At 37.7% G+C, this 17,577-nt stretch overlaps 1 protein-coding gene across 8 annotated transcripts in view; it reads right to left on the bottom strand.

Moving 5' to 3' along the window:
* Positions 1-16,611, bottom strand: part of cpeb3 (cytoplasmic polyadenylation element binding protein 3) — a 45,825-nt gene extending 29,214 nt beyond the window's left edge. For 3 of the 8 annotated variants that reach the window (XM_023327582.1, XM_023327583.1, XM_023327584.1), the window contains exons 1-2: positions 14,046-15,381; positions 6,801-6,885 (exon numbers count right to left, since the gene is read on the bottom strand). In XM_023327582.1, coding sequence (XP_023183350.1) covers positions 6,801-6,885; positions 14,046-14,906 — 946 coding nt within the window. In that variant the 5' untranslated portion in view covers positions 14,907-15,381. Of the gene's footprint in view, positions 1-6,731; positions 6,886-14,045; positions 15,382-15,837; positions 16,289-16,323 lie in introns of those variants that run through there. The other 5 variants (XM_023327579.1, XM_023327580.1, XM_023327577.1 and 2 more) reach the window with 4 other exon arrangements.
* Positions 16,612-17,577: the final 966 nt, after the last annotated feature.

Here is a 17,577-nt window from a genome sequence, read left to right as displayed (position 1 = left end):
CTTTGATCAGTGAAGTGGCAATTGTCCCAACAACATACGGATTGCCTTTCCGTCTGCATTAGTCATGTTGGGTGACACAGGGAGACAGTTGCCTTCCTGAAGGCTTTAAATAACTCTGGGCTTGTGCCATCTGCTTCCCCTGAGGAGTTGATTGGCAGGGTGGGGGGATGCTGCTGCTGCAGTGACATTTCCTCTGTGAGCTATTCTCAACATCTCCAGCAGCGGCGGCTCAAGAGACGCCATCCATGTCCCTGTTGGCTCAACAGCTTCCCCGTCAGGCACCCAGTTGGATCTGAGGGTGGCTGTCCTGGTTCTTTCTTTTTACTTTTTAACGGGGCCATAGAATGCTAAATTTACAGTTTTGTACTACCATTTGGATCTCTACTGATCCACCCCCTCGTTCTTTGGCATTAAGTTCATGTTTTTTGGTGTCTGGAAAATGAGTCGTTTCAAAAACCTCTGGATTGTAACATCACAAATCAGCAGGGGCTGCCTGTTACCTAGCAACCCCAGAAGAGTTCTGCCTGTTACCTAGCAACCCAACTTGAGTACCAACAGCTTGGTCAGCTGTTTTTACTCTAGAGAATACAAGCATTTTGTTGTTGACTTAGCATTCAGAAACCACTTGCTGCATTCTTGTTGGTTGACCAGGAGGTTTCCCTGATGCTTTTCAAAGATGTGCTGTTGGATTATTGCACGTCTGTTTGCAGCCATTTTCACATGTGACTAGCTTTATGAACTACTTCATAGTTTCATAGTTGTGAAGTACTTTATAACTATGAAACTATGAAATGTTGCAAACTCCCTCCATCAACCAGTAGTTCTCCAGACCTGTAGGGGGACCCCACCAAAAACTTTTATGATACAGTAGTTTCAGTAAAGATCAGACAAACATGGCTGCCATGTGCGTGAAAGTAGTGGAAACAGAGCTGTCCAATATATGTTCATATTCATGTTTGTTTGGAGTCCAAATGCCTAAAATATGCAGACAAATGTTAATGTAATCAGCAAGTGTCGCTAATAATAGTTAGCCTGGATGAAGGCTAAGCTGGGTGTGAAGGTTTTCTGAAATCCAACTTCATTCTGCGCCATTAAACCGCCCTATTAACATCTTGGAAGGAAAATCCCAGTTGCAGTTACGGGTGTGTCGAGAGCAAGGTGTGGAAATAAATAATAGCTGTGATTAGCAGGAGACAAAAATAAAAACCTCCTGTCAATGCTCTTATGTCAACGCAGAAATGTGCAGCCAAGCCATCTGAATAAACAAGACTGCAGACCACAAAGAGGCACACAAGGACAATCAATGGGTAAAAAGCATCATTAAAGCTCAAAATCAACTCAACAAGTCACCGCAAAATAAAGCACACTTAAAGGTCTTTTAAAGATTACAGTAATGCAAAGAAAATTAAATAAATTAACTAATTGTGCCAGATCAACTGTATATCCAGTTATCACATTAAAAGCATCCTTATGTATTTTCTAAATAAAAAAAAAAGACTTTCATGAATCCGGCTTAACCTTAGATAAGCTTTTAAATGCATTTATGTTGTGTGAAATCTGGATAAACAGCAGACATCATTTCAAAAAGACATAAGAAACAAGCCCAGACTTCGTTTTAAACTGGAGAAGCTAAGTCATGCTAACAGCAGCTACGGCCAGCTCACTCAGATGAAGCCGTTGCTTTCGACCTTTAACACAACCAATAAATGCATCATCTTATCTCTGTGAAGTCATTACAGGCAGTTTAAAGTACATGAAATTGTTTCACACTGTGTTAATTATATCAGCTGAAAAGTTTAAGGGGTCAAATCCAACCTGTCGATTGAACATTGACCCTTGGGAACGAGGATCCATTTTCTGAATCGAGACGCTTGTTTCCCTGCAGTGAATTTACTTGAAAATGACGCAGTAGTAGTGGAACATCCAGCTGTTACCAAGTTGTTACTTAAATAGATCGTTACTCATGCGGCCGCTGCTGTGCATGAAATTCATGTTTTCCGTTGATCGGTGGCCCCATCAGCAACCACAACAAGCCAGTGTCACTGTTTGCTTTTCCCCAAGCTGTGACTCAGTTCATCCGGCCCAAAAACACAAAGTTCTTTGCAGTTCAAAAATTATTTAAAAAATTTGGCCCGTTGATGTAGATGGATATCTGATTTAATTAATTTGTAATCAAGGTGAAAATTACCAGCATAATTTTCTTACACAAAAAAATGTAAAGTACAACACAAAGTATTTATATTCTTATAACCAAGTTTATCCAGGGACTTTTACTGAAAAGTCAACTTTGCTGCACCCAATTCAGCTTTTATTCTTTCTTAAATTTGACTAAATAAAGCAAATGTTTTGAAAGAAAGTAACCATAATTTACTGAAAATAAATGTGTTCAATCAAACCCAAAACAAACTGATAACTAGGTGTATTTCTTTGAATACAGCAAACATGCAAATTTAAAATAGCAGGAAATTTTTGCCAAAAAAAACTCAGGAACTTTGAGAGCAATCTCAAAATTTTCTAGAAAAAAAAAAAGGAAAATGCACCAAAAAATTATAACAAAAGTAAATAATATTTTTTAGATTGATATTTGAGATTTGACAAAAGAATTTTAAATGTCAAAAATTTCCTTTAGAAAATTTTCATTTCTGAGATTTTCTTTACAAAATTTTTCTTAAAAAAAATTTTAGTCTCCCTGGTTCTGCCAACTTTAAGCTCCTTTCAGATTGATTTATTTTAGAGTTTTTTGTCACTTGAAATACAAATAAGATGCCCCAATTCAACGTTTACACTCACACGTGAAAATGCTCGCAAACAGATGCGCAATTATACAACCATACATCTTTGAAAAGCATTAGTAGAGACTCCTGCACAACCAAAACGTTTCTGTGGTTTCTGGATGGTAAATCCAGGAGAAAACACTTGTCTTTTCCAGTAGCCATTGTACAGCGCACACAACAGTAAAACCAGCTGACCAAACATACTGGAACTTAAGTTGGGTTGCTAGGTAACAGGCCGGGCTTTGCTGGGGTTGCTAGGTAACGGGCTGGGCTTCGCTCGGGTTGCTAGGTAGCAGGTAGCCCCTGCTCAGTTGTGACGTTACATTGCGGAGGTTTTTGAAATGGCTCATTTTCCAGACATAGAAAAACATGAACTTATTGCCGAAAAACTGCTGCGTGTTTTTCTTTTTTAAACTAATCGGGTTGTTTTTAGAAGCAGTTGAGCCCCAAATTAAAGTACAAAAATATGCAAAACTCACATTTTGCATAATACATCCTCTCTTTAACCAATAATTTTGAAAAATTACCTTGTTAAAAGAAACAAAACATAATCTGCAGCAAACTTAAGGTTAACGTTGAGCTCCTCTTTTATGACGTGAGAGTGAGAGCAGCTGAGTCAGAGCAGACCTACCGCTCCTGCCTCCTGTGGTTCGTGACGGCAGGCGCTGAGAGACGCACCGTCACACATCTGCTGACTGGACAGCCTGAGATAAGAGGCGTGTGTGTGTGAGGGTGTGTGTGTGTGTTTGTGTGTAGTGCTGGAGTTAAAAAGGGCTGTTTGTTCACATATCCACAACCCAAACCCAAACTGGGAGCTTTCAGAAAGTCTCAAAGATCAGATGCAACACAATGCGCCTCTCATAATCAACACAAGTCGATTCAGACTTTATGTGAAGATGTGTGAATAAAATTAACATGACATCGTCATAAACATGAACGAGTCTTCATGAATGTTTATGACTGCTGTCACAACAGCTGGCCAGAGTACACAAAAACTGCAGTAAAGTAAGAGTAACACTACTTCAACATATTTTTTAATCAAGTAAAAGTAAAAAGTATTCGTTCAATAAATTACTCAAGCGTAAAAAGGTATTTGGTAAAAAGTCTATCAAAAATACCATTTGATATTTAAAAATTACATCACCAGACGGACCAAATTATAGAGTTAAGTGAAAATTTTTATATTTTGAGACAGTAATTCGTATAAAAAATTTTTTTTTTCCAAATCAGTTTTTCTCAATAAAAAAAAAAACTTAAGAAACTTTAATAAAAACTGCAAGTGTGTGTCTGTCTGGTGGATTTCTGATTAAAAAATGTTTTTCATTCAGTGGGTAGAAAATACAGAAATTTTATTCAAGTAAGAGTAAAAGTACTTCATAATGAAACTACTCAAATAAAAGTAAAAGTACAGCATACTAAAAGTACTTCTTTCAAAAAAGATACTTAAGTAAATGTAAGTGAGTAAATGTAATTAGTTACTACTCAATTCTGATTGTCATGAAGTGTCATTTGGTGAATAATGACATTTTTAGTTCAAAGTTGCATTAATTCTTGGATTAAAAGTCAATTAAAAGTGTCAACTTTCCATTATTTGGTAAATAATGACACTATTCTTGCAAAGTATTAAAAGACAATTAAAAGCGTCAACGTTGCACTAAAAGTGGTATTATTTAATGTCTGACACTTCTGTCAAATATTTACAAAGACAGGTGTTATATCATGATTATGACAGAGTGTGGTCAGTATTACTCACACCCCTTCAAATAAAGTGTTACCATTGATTGTTCTCCATACACGAAGCCGACCGACTGATTTCTACCCACATCACAGCTCAGGTGAGTTTTCATCTTTTAAAAACCGCCTCCCTCTCTCTGACTCATAAAACACAAAAGGAAGAGCAGCTATTCCAGGCACAATGAGAAGTATGTGAGAAATGTCAGCGATGGGATGGAGGTGGGTGGTAACCGTTCAGTTAGGAATGCAAAACCGGGTCTATTGCATTAATTGGTTTTGACTGGCGGTTTTCCGCCTGTGAGCCGTTTCTCTGCAGCAACAGCAGACTCAACCCTTAAGGTTGGAGGAAAGTCTCTGGAAAACTACCAGGATTTTATTACTGGCATTATTAGCTACAACTCAGACCATGATGAGCATGTATGTCATTAATTTTGGGCTTTAACGTCAATTTTGAGAAGGCCAAAACCTTTACGTCAACAAAGGTTAGCTTTTAGCTACGTTAGCTATTAGTTATACATAATCTATACATAGCTAATTACTTTAGTACAATTCTTTCCATAAATACAGCAATCACTTATATCAACATTTCATTACTAACCTTGCTCCCATCTCAACTGAAGCTAAAATTTAATTTCTTTTTATCAGGTAGAACTGCACTCTGTTACCATAGTTACCTCAACAAGAAACCTACCAAAATAAAAACATGGTTAATGGTAGTTACAATAAACAAAGGTAACTTTACGAAAGGATTTACGTAATTGCAGAGTAGTGTGATTACATAAACACTGGGGGTGTAAGTTTGAAATTATTTGTTTTCTATGATTTATGGTCAAAAGATTCACAGAGTACGCTAATATTTGTTGAAATTAGGGCTGGACGATATGCTTTTGTCATGATATGAGTGTTTCATACCAGTCAACATTGATGATTATCAGTTTCAAAATCAGGCAAAAAAAGGTTTCCAAATCTGTTTCTTTCAATAAAGAAAACTTATGAAACTTTAACAAAAACGGCAGAAACCAGAAATTTTGCTCAAGAGTAGCGATACTTCATAATAAAATTACTCAAGTAAAACTAAAAATACTCCTTAAAGTAATTATTTTCAAAAAAGTTACTGAAGTAAATGTAACCAGTTAACTGATTATTTCTCACTCAACATCCAGCTGCTTTTTGGAACAAATGGCAGTGAAGTGATTATTTTCTTAAATCCTATTCTATAAAATCGACCAGCTTTACTTTAACAGTTTAAATTCTCCATATTAACCACGATGTTTCCTGCGTGGAAGCCGGGCCCGACTCAAAAGGCGAGCGGTTCTGCCAGCAGGGTGGAGGAGCGTTCTGCAGCACCTTGCATTCTGCATCATGACAACACAGCGAAGCATGCAGGGAAACGCTCAGCTTATGGTAAAACGCCAAGCCTGCCTGGCTTTCCTCATATCTCCCTCTGTGTTTGTCGTGCTTCGACAAACACGGCCCTGCGGGACGTTACGACACAGTTCCCGTGAAGCAGATAGCGGGGGCCCTGAAGATCACTCTGTCCTAACAATGTTCACTCAGTACAGGCCTGGAAATAACGCAGTCTGTAAACGGGAAAAACACGGGCACACCCCTCCCACCTTTACTTTTCCATTGTTAGGATGAGAGCAAAACCTCACAAGGCCTCATCCTGGTTCGTACAATGGACGACAGAGCTGGAAAAACAATGAGTTCGCCCTAAGAAGAAGACCGAAGACGGATTCTTGTTTTTATGATGAATCAGTTCAAATATTATTTTTGAAGCTGTAAATAAGCAATATATTTCTATGAACAATCAAAAAGAGTGCAGAAGATTACTGTACAAATTGTTCAAGTGTGGAAACGATCATAAAAATCTGCCTGTTCAGACCTGTGTTTTTCACATTAGCCACTTAAATTTCAAGATGGCCGCCATTTTTGAGTTGTTTAAAACAATTATTGAAACAAATGTGACCCATTTTCATGACTTGTATGAACTTTATGTCACATATGTTTTCTACTTTGCTAATCATGTTCATGCAACTTCAAATCAATAACATATAGCAAAATCAGAAACTGAGGACTTTGCTGTTTCTTCACACAACATGTTTTGTGTTTTGCAGGGAAGGCTCCATGTCTCAACTGATTAAAAAGTTACTTTAGCCCATGAAGCAAACAAACAAACAGATACAAACATGTGATAGCAATAGATGAGTGAATATTCCTAACCTGCAAAATGATTCCTCCATATAATATCGGCAATAGTCACTGGTGGACCGCCAGCCGGGTGTGGTTTACCTTTGTCATGGTCAGTCTTTATCATATCCATTAAGGGATTCTCCAAAGAGTTCAAGTTAAAAGGATCAAAGGGCCGATTCCGGTCCTGGAAAACAGCAAAAACATGCAGACGTCTGGAATTAGTTATCAAAGTTAGTCATGAAAATGAACAAAGACACCATACAATAAATCAATATCACAACAGATTGGATGTGATACTTGACAAGACTAGACTTATCAAATAAATTTGTAATTCAGTACATTAATGTCTGTGTTTTTAAAAGAAAGAAACATTTTAAGTCAATTCAGTACCCAGGATTCACTGCATTTTAGAAAACCTCTAAAAATGTTCACCTTAACGGAGGATTCTGTGAAAATAATGTTCAAGTTCCACCGGGTTGATAACGGGAACTCCAGCAGTGTTAACGCCGAGTCTGTCGTTGGGGGAGGATTGACTGAATTTCCCTTGTTTGTTGACGCTTTCATCTGAGAAACATGAGAGAAAAAACCTCCAGCCAGAGCTGGAAGGCTGCGGTCTTGGCAGCTGTGTCCTGTGTTCGCTACGCGAGCCGGGAAGCCGCATTGTTTGGACACCGCAGCTATTGTTGTTGCCCCATTCGGCTGAGCATTCAAAAGTGTTGCCCACCCATTGCCACTCAGGACCCGACAGCGCCACACAGATAAAAATCTGCCCACTTGGTGCAAATGGTAAACACTTAAACCGCTGAGCTGTTCAGTTTTTCTTTTCCCTGATGGGACGCAGCTGGAAGTGGCGTTTACGAGTTTAGACTCTGCGTTTGAACACATCACATTATTGGAGGAACGAAAGTTGACCTAATTTAATAGCTCAACTTTCCCCATTATAACAAGCAAAGGAGAATTTAATTCAGACAAAAATAAATAAATCAAGATGAGAAAAAATAAGGCAAAAAGGCAAAAACAAAAAAATGGTTCTGGAACGGGTAAAGGTGTGATATTTCTGTTCAGATTGGAATAAGTAGCTCTAAATAAACCACATTTTAATTATGTGTAAATTGTGTAAAAATTTAATTAATGGATTGGTGTGCTCATTTCTAACGCACTTATTTAGCTACTTTCCCAGATTATTAGGTAAATTACTTAAACATTAGTTCATTAAATGCTTTACAGCAGATGAAAATGGTTTACATATGGACCAAAAAATAAAATAAAATTCAGCAACTTGATCAAAAATAATTAAAGTCTTGCAAATTTATTACACAGTGATATAATTTAACATTCTTTCTGTTAATTAAGAGGATAAAATCTGTCAGTTCAGCATGCATGTCAAGAGCAGCAAACATGCTTTAAGTACGGATGCGTACTGACCGCCATCCTGTATCTTTTCCTCATTAAGTTTGGTTTTCATCCTGGTCTTTTTCTGCACAGCACCCTCTGAGCATTTTAATGCAAAATCAACTAAATAAAAGCAATATTAGGTAACCAGATCTATGTTTTTTGACAGGCTTTAAAGGAGCGTGTAGGTTGTTTTAACGTCCGTCATGGCGAAGCGGGCAGAGTTCTGATTAGATTAAAATTGTTATCCAACATAATTTTCTTACACAGGAAAATGTAAAGTACAACATAAAACATTCATCCTTTTATACCTAAGTTTTAACAAAAGGTAAAAGTGAGTTTATACAAGGGACTTACTGAAAAGTCAACTTTGCCATACCCAAGTCAGCTTTCATTTTTTATTAATCTTGGATAAATGTAGCAGACGTTTGACAGAAAGTGACCTAATTCCTGTTCTTATTACTGAAAATAAATGCATTTAATTGAGCCTTAAAGAAACTGAAGCATGCAAAACTAAAGTAGTAGTAAGTACTAAATTTCTGCCCAAACAAACTCAGAAATTTTGAGTAATCTCTGAAATTTTCTAGAAAAAACAGGGATTTTTAAAAAAACTTTTAAATTAATATCAGATATCTTCTACAAAACTTTTTTTTTAAATTAATTTCTGAATTTCTAATGTAGAAAAAGTTTCTAGAAAATTTAATCACAAAAGTTCAGAGTTTTTGGCAGAAATTAATTCCTTTTTTTCCCCATCTAAAAACTCCTTATTACACCGTCATAAAAACCCTTTCATATTTTGTATCTACAATAAATATCGGGCTACTTTCAATGTCAAATTTATCTACATAGTACTTTTAAAAACAGGTTGAAACTGCACCAACGTCCTGTACAAAAATGATAACTCGATAGAATAGATTGATGAAAGAAAAAGAAATAAAGTACATAAATAAATAAAATAAAACATCAGAAGAATGAAGTTACAGTATCAGGCCTTAATTAAATGCCAACAAATAAAGATAAGTTTTAAGAAGCAATTTTAGCTTGTTTTTTGGGGGGGGGGGGTTTGGCCTGCGATTACTTTTGAGTAAAAAGTTTGGACACTGCTAACTTACATTCCTGGCTGCTCTTATATATCCAAAGTCAAGCAAAACACCATTTTCCTGCCATGTTCCAGTTTTGGAATAATATACAAAAAGTTCTTAAAATCAAAACACACTCAGATTTTATGAGTTTCATTTAAAAAAGCAGTAAAAAAGGAATGTTACTGCCTTCTCCAAGAGGTCAAATCGCTACATTTGCTTTATTTATTGAGTTTTATCGACTTGTTTTAGACAGTTTAGCTCTTTCCGAGTGTCGTCTTGACCAGGTCTCTCTTCTAAAAGAGATTTCTGATCTCAAGCGGCGGCACGACCGTGAAGCAGAATTTAAGCAGGAGGCTATTCCTGTTCGCCAGCCATCTCGCTTGCAATCAGAAGACGCGCGCGATAATTTCCATCAGCATCATCAGATCTCCTGAGACGCCGCCACGTTGGGTTGAATTCCTCGCATTCCTCCGGCTCTGAGGAGGCAGCAGGCAGGTACAAGCACATAACAAGTTGATATTCGAACCCAGGCGGATTTAAAGAATGAGCTACCAGCGTTTTTTAGGCCAGGCAGTGACGCGCCTGAGCTTTGTTTACATAAACAACAGCTGACATCCAGAACCCTGACTTTGCAAATGAGTGCCACTTATCTCTTAAAGGTAAACTTTAAAAACAAACAACTCTATGTGACTGGAATAGCCTATGTGGGTTTATAAGTACAATTTGAGCAAATAATAACATAACATAAGCTTAGAAGTTGGTTATTTGCCAAAAATGGTCCAATTTTTAAAGTGAATAAACCTGTGGAAAATTCATGCACTGCAAAAATCTCACCAAGTATTTTTGACATAATTTCTAGAGAAAATATCTTAGTTCACTTGAAATAAAGCAAAACTAACTTACAAGTAGCATTTCAGTAAGATATAGGAGCTTGTTTTAAGTAAATGATTCCTTAATTTTGATGGAAAAGAGCTTTTTTCATTGGCAGACTATTTCACCTTTACAAGAAACTTTGCCATGATTAAAGTGAAATAATCCGACATGAACTAGGACTTTTTCACCAACATAAAGCATTTATTGACTCTGAACAAGCCTCTATATCTTGCTGAATAAGTTAGTTTTGTTTTATTTCTTTGAACTAACTACGATATTTGCACTAGAAACTAGACAAAAAATACCAGGTCAGATTTTATTTTTCCATGTGCATTTTAAGCTGTACACTGCAAAAAAAAAGTATCATCAAGTATTTTCTTTTAGTTTGAAGTGGAAATATCTTTCTACACTTGAAATAAGACAAAACTAACTTACAAGTAACTTTTCAGAAAGTTAATTGTTTTAATTATTAACTCTTGAATATTGATTAAAAAGTACTAGTTCCATTTATATTTTCATTTTCAGCATGAGAAAAACATCTTGTTTCCTGTATGGCGAGCTGTTTTAGCAAATAAACTGCTGCTGGGCACACCGGCCAACTCAACATTTACACTCGCACGTGAAAATGGCTGCAAACAGATCCACAATTATACAACAGCACATCTTTGAAAAGCAGAAGTGAAGCCTCCTGCACAACCAACAAGAACGCAAGAAGTGGTTTCTGGATTGTAAGTCAACAAGAAAAAAACACTTCAGCGGTAAAACCAGCTGACATAACTTGGGTTGCTAGGCGACGGACTGGGCTCCGCTTGGGTTGGTAGGTAACGGTGACCCCAGCCGAGATGTTTTTGAAACGACTCATTTTCCAGACACCAAAAAACGACAATTTTTTAAGCACTTATGGTTGCTTTTAGAAGCAATTGAGAAACAAACTGAAGTATAACAATGTAACAAAATATGAAATTTTGCATAATATATCCCGTTTACATAAATCAGGAGGGGTCAAGTTACAACCCTACATTGCATGAACACCAATTAGTCCTCAGAAGATATTTTAAATTTAATAATTGGTTTTATCTGCTTTGATACTGCATGTCCCTCTTAATCCTAGAGTTTCATCTAGCAAAGCTGGACTGGATGAGAGTGGGAGAGCGTTGCAGTTCCTCTCCGCCTCATAAAGCGTGACATGTGACCCCCTGACCTCGTCTCCAAGAGATAACTGGAGCTGTAATCCGGCTGAGGCTGCACCGACAGACAGAGGAAAATGTGTCACAGAGACCGACTGACATGGACTCAAACCAGCAGCCGGGTACGTTTCACTCCGGCTGTAATCCCAACCAGAGCAAACCTGCGTTTTTGCAACATTTCGGCTCAACCTTCGTCCTCTCCCGTCGACGGAGCAGCGACTTGGTTTTTGTAGAAGTCGGTGACATTGTAAGGGGTGGGAGGGTTTCCTGTTGGTTTACTTTACGCCTGTTTGTCAGTCAGCTAAACATAGATCACGCACGTGACTGACCAGACGCTGTGAGGGCTCATGTTTGTTCACGCCGTCGAGCTGGAAAGGCTTCCTAAAGTGAATCCCAGCAGCTATAAGGCATTTCTCTGAGTCCCTGCTATGAATAAACAGCGTAGGTCTAAAGAACTATTTGCATATCAGTGCGGGATATTGAGGAAATTACATTATAAATGCAGTTGCAGTTCACAGTGTTTGTACTGTCTCAGTGAAGCAATTCAAATTCAAATGCCAATTTCCTTGTTAGCCGGCAGTTTATTTCCTTAAACAATTTATAAGCTAGCAACACGTTTTACCTCGGAATAAAAACGCCTTGTATTCGCTCAGAAAAAAAACTTCTCACACCAGGAAAATAAGCTTGTTCTCAAAGGCTTCTGTGTTCCTCCCAATATAATACTGAACATCTTCGAATGTTCAGTATTTTAGTATCTGTGAAATGAAAGAAAAATAGATGGTTTTCCATGCATGACATGTTTGTCTTTACTCTGACACTTAGTGACTGTAGCGACATGCTGATGGCAAAACAAGGATCAATAAACTTTAAATTCTAAAGAACGTTTAACACTGGAAGATATTTTAAATATTCAAAATAAGTAAACAAAACAACAAATAAAATCAGTTATACAGCAAAATTATACTTCAAAAAGGGGCCAGTTGAGACCAAAGCACCAGACTGAAGACTTTTGTTATCCAGCTTTTGATAAAAAAAGAGAAAAGTTATTTTAAAAAATGCAAATGGAAACTAATGAGCTCATTTTAATTTACCATGTGTTTAATTGATTTATTGTGAACTACATCACAATTGCAACGCACTCTATCAATAGCAACTAGCCCTGTCACAATAAGCTATAGATAAATTAAAACAAGCAATGAGTAAAATTTTGCTTTTTTTTTTCTGGGATGGGGCACCAAAACTGCCTCCAGCTCAGAGGCCCTTATTTTTTTAAATCCGGCCCTGGTCCACACTATTAATTCATGTTAAGACTTTATAGTTGGTGTTAAGATGTTGCTAACCATGTTTTCTAATAACACATGATTACCTGCTAATATTTTCAAATTCTCTGTTAACATTAAATATTTTTAACTCAAAAACTGCCCTATTGCCCCTACTAGCTGGTATAGAAAGTTTTCTGGGGGGAACCGTGACATTTGTTCAAAGTGTTCTCAAAAAGACAATATTATCATTTATAGCAATAATCACAGCGACAATTTATCATACAGCAAAATGTATTATCTACTTAGGACAGATTTCCCACCAAAGAAATTTGGAAACTGCTTTTTGTATTTGCTCAGGTATTCTTTACCTGACATTAATTGAATTGAAACCAGCCGTGTTTAGTCCGCTTTAATCAAACGAGTTTGTTTGTCTAGAAAGTCCGGTTCGTTTGGGGAGGTGTGAACCTGTAATTAAACTCTGATGCGGATAAAAAAAAGCAAACTCTGGTCCGCCTATAAACCTCAGTTTCGATTTGGTTGAAGTGAACGCTGGCGCAGTTCGAATACATATGTGAATGGTAGGCGGACCAGAGACGGCTCCAAAAGCAGGAAGTGGACTACATCGCAGGGCATTCTGGGTAAATACAAGCCAAACAAACGTCCAACAAACAAAAGAGAAATTCTACAACCACTCAAATCTGGCGCTACTCCATTTTTGTTTATTTCATGAAGAAGGAAGTTGCGCTCAGTGTCTTCTTCAGAGGTTTTTGTGTCCTTTCCTTGTGTATTTTCTGGTGCAGTGCCCCCATAGGCGAGGAGGGGAACCGGTTTTTCAACTAGTTTGGTAGCAGCTAGACATACAACAAATGTTGCAACTTTGATTCCCAAACAAACCGAGTCTGAAAAGGTGTGAAAATACCAGAGCTGAAAAATTTTACTTAAGTAAGAGTAGAGCTACTTTAACATATTTTTACTGAAGTAAAAATAAGACGTAGCCATTCAGGAAATTATTCAACTAAGAGTAAAAAAGTATTTGGTAAAAAGTCAACTCAAGTACTGATAACTGATCAAATTATCAATTAATATTTAAAAACTACAAAATCAGATGGATCAAAATAAAATGTTAAATGTAAATTTTGGTCCTAAACAGGACCAAAATGACAATAACTCATGTAAGTAAGAAAAAATAAAGATTTTTCTTCTAAATCAGTTTCTTTCAATAAAAAAATATGAAACTTTAACAAGAACTGCAGATGTGTGTCTGTGGTTAATTTTTGGTTAAAATATGTTAGAGAATCCAGAAATTTTACTCAAGTAAGAGCAGCGATACTTCATAATAAAATGACTCAAGGAAAAGCAAGAGCTACAGCGAAGCAAAAATACTCCTAAAAGTAACTTTTTTCAAAACAAAGTTAGTAGTTATTACCCAACTCTCACTGTTTGAGAACTGGGAACAAAAACAAGAAATCTACAAGGTTTTGAACACCTTTTGGGATCATTGTACAGAATAAACAGCCTAATTTAAAGGTTGATTTTAAATATTATTACCTGGAAAGGCAGTATGTTGTTGCTGTTGTCGGCCCTGAACGCGCTGTCCTCCATCCAGGGCTTTTGAGCCAGAGGACCGCCGGGTCTCGGGAATTTGGGGGGCGCTATGACATTGCTGGTGTAAGGCTTCTTCATCGGGGAGATGGGGTTGAGCGGAGACGGCACTCCGACCCCAACCCCGACCCCGACGCCCACGGCTCGGCGCGGGTCTCTGCCCGGCTGCAGCCCGCTCCACGGGTTGGACGCGGTGCTCCACCCGGCGTTCTGGTGGTTATTCCAGGCGGAGGAGGAAGCCGGGGAAGACGACGAGGTCCCCTTGCTGTTGCTCATGATGGTCTGGTAAGCGTTTCTCTGGGGAAAGGGGCCTTGGCTGGGACTGACCGGGGATCTCCGCTGCTGCTGCTGCTGAGAAAGCCCGATCTGCGGGGAGAAATTCCCCCCAAACACCGGGTTGACGTGCGGGAAGTTCTGGAAAAGCATCGTCCCGTTCACCGACGGTACTCTCTGGAAAAAGCTGTCCTCCACGGCGTTCGTGGTCCCCGTGGACCAAGTGCTCCCGAACGACGACGGAGGGGAACCAAGGGGTCCGCCGGGCTCCTGAAGCGGGTGCTGGTGGAAGCCCAGCCCGGGCAGGATCGGCGACTCCATCGGGACTCGGTCCTTGCCGCCGCCACTGCCGCTGTTGCTCAGCGCGGAAGCCGCTTGGCTGCTGCCGGTCGACGGGCTCTCCGACTCGGATGAAGATGAAGTGGGTTCCGATGACGGGGTCGGCGTGGAGGGAGGAGGGTCTACTTGTGTCGGGTCTTGCTGCTGCTGATGAGGCTGGGCTTTGTTTTTGTCCATCAGTAAATCATCCTGCATGGTTTGCTGAGCTGCGACGGGGGGAAACAAACACTTTGAGTCAAAATTAAGATTTCTATTTCTAGGGAGATCATAGAGAGAACTCCTACGGCAACCGAAAGGGAATAAAACATTAAACTGGATCGCCCTCAAAAAATAAAACACAAACACTTCCTTCCTTCCTTCCTTCCTTCCTTCCTTCCTTCCTTCCAGGGAGAACAAAATGACTCTTAAATCCCCACGAAGAATATGGCAGTAGTAAATCACTAGATTTCGCCACGTCTCGTTTTTTCTTCCACGCAGGAACTCCAGAGCTGCAATGTGAAACTGATTCTGTGCCTTTTCTCGCACAAGGACCTCCCCTGACACTCATTTGCATACGTCAGTAAATACAGCTGTCCTTCAGCAAGGTGAAAAGACACCTTGACAGTTCTGGTTTATTGTTAACGACTCCCTAAAAAAAAAAAAAAGAAAAAAAAAACCAAAAACATTTGTCAGCTTTTTCTTTCTTGTTTTCATTTTTTTCAAGCTACACTTCCAGCATCTTTTAGACGAATAAATTAAGTCACACAAGCAAAAAAGAATTGCATTTTTAATCAATTATTTAATTAAAAAGACAAATATTTCAGTTACAAGCTAATGTATTTAATCTATATGTTTAAATTAAATATCTAAATATTAAATTGGGTCCCACAACTTACAAGAGGGACATTTAAGAAAAGAAAAAAACAGGAGAATTCCGCATTGACACGAATACGTCGCATTTTAAAGCGAACAATGCACAAATATTAGAAATTGTTTGGTTGTCTTGGCAACACATTGCAAAAAACAAATGTTCTTTAGAAATTAACTGAAAAATAAATAGAAAGCGTTTGGTTATTGCTAAACATTAAAACACCGAGATTTTATGGCATAAAACCATCAGAGGTTAAATATTTACATATATACATACCGATAGTGACGCTGACAAGCCAAGCTGTGGCCTCTGGATAATAATAATAATAATAATAATAACACTATAAAGCTGGCGTGACACAGACCCGTCACTCAGCATAATAACCACTGATATGAGTCGGACTTTAAATATAATCGCAGTAGTATGAGATCCGCACGCCCCACCGATTATAATCCGTGTTTTTTACTCCAACAGAACCGCTTCCAAGGTCATGAAAGGACCACAATCAGCAGTGGTTCAGTCCACGGACCCCATAAAAACACTGACCACTAACCCGACCCTTGGTTCTGTCGCGTTGGCCGAGATATCCCGGTGTTAATATATATATATATATATATATACATATATGTATATATATACATGTCATGAAGCTCACTTCCCCACGAAAATCGGTTCTGTAGATCCATATGTGTCCCACTGCACACGGCAGAACAACATGCACCCACTTTGCGCCTCTGCTCGAAGTGAAGCGGGAATTATTACCTTTTATCGTTCACCTTTTTCAGACTGTGAATAGATATTTCTGTTTGCCTCGCCTGGGTAGGGATATGACAAACGAGCTACGCTTGTGCCGAGGTGGTCAGCAGTTGCCTCAACAGCTGATTGACTGCGGCGCATGGGTGATGGCCGAAAGGGCTTGTGGGAGTTGGAGTTTTATCTCGGTGCGGTAGCCGGTCTGCTTCCAAACTACCAAATAAACTATTGGAAACTGTTTACATTAAGTTTACATTACATTACTTCAACATATCTTTACTTAAATTAAAGTAAGACGTAACATTAGTACTCAAATAAGAGTAAAAAGGTATTTGGTAAAATGTCTACTCAAGTACTGAATAATTGATCAAATGATCAATTAAAAATTATATCATCAGACGAAGCAAAATAAAATGTTAAGTGGAAATTGACAATAATTTATATAAGTAACAAAAAATAAAATTAGGCAAAATAGTTTTCTTTCAAAACAATTTCTTTCAAAACAAAAATCTTATGAAACTTTAACAAAAACTGTAGGTTTGTCTCTGTGTTGGTGAAAACATGTTTGTTTTTTCATTCAGTGGGTGAAAAATATAGACATTTTGCTAAAGCAAGAGTAGAGATACTTCATAATAAAATTACTTAGGGTAAACGTAAAAAGTACAGTGTAGTAAAATTACACCTAAAAGTACATTTAAATAAAAAAAAGTTACTCAAGTAAATGTAACTGAGAAATTTAACTTGTTACTACCCAACTCTACCAAGCAGCCTTTTATCTGCGTTGTTGTCTGAGATAAAGCTTTATTGCACGAATAAAAGCATATGCTTTATTTTATTTTATTTGTTGTTGTATAACACAAATTAAGAAGAATTTATAATTTGTACGTTGGCAGTTATTAGTAGTTATTCTGATGCTGTATGTCCGGTTGTTAAATACAATTGCCATTATTACTATTTTTGTTTTTAAAAATCTGTCATAAATAAATAAATAAATGGAAATGAAGTGAAATAATTTACACAGGTAAACTTACTAACGGTTTAAGATTCACTATTTATTTATCGTATCGTTTATTATATGATACATTTCTTATCATGATGAGAATTTTGATTTATTGTTGCCATGATAAATTCTAATTAACAATGTCTAAAACTGTTTAAAAGGTGGGATTGTTTTAATATTTTATCCACTGTTTGCTTAATAAAAACATCAATAAATACCAATAAATTTGAAAATGAAGTTGGTGACTGGTGTCCTAAAGAAGT

The sequence above is a fragment of the Xiphophorus maculatus genome, chromosome 22 (genome assembly GCF_002775205.1).
Source record: "Xiphophorus maculatus strain JP 163 A chromosome 22, X_maculatus-5.0-male, whole genome shotgun sequence".
NCBI lineage: Eukaryota > Metazoa > Chordata > Actinopteri > Cyprinodontiformes > Poeciliidae > Xiphophorus > Xiphophorus maculatus.
The sequence above is the reverse complement of the archived record's forward strand: the minus strand, read 5'-3'. Positions and strand labels throughout refer to the sequence as shown.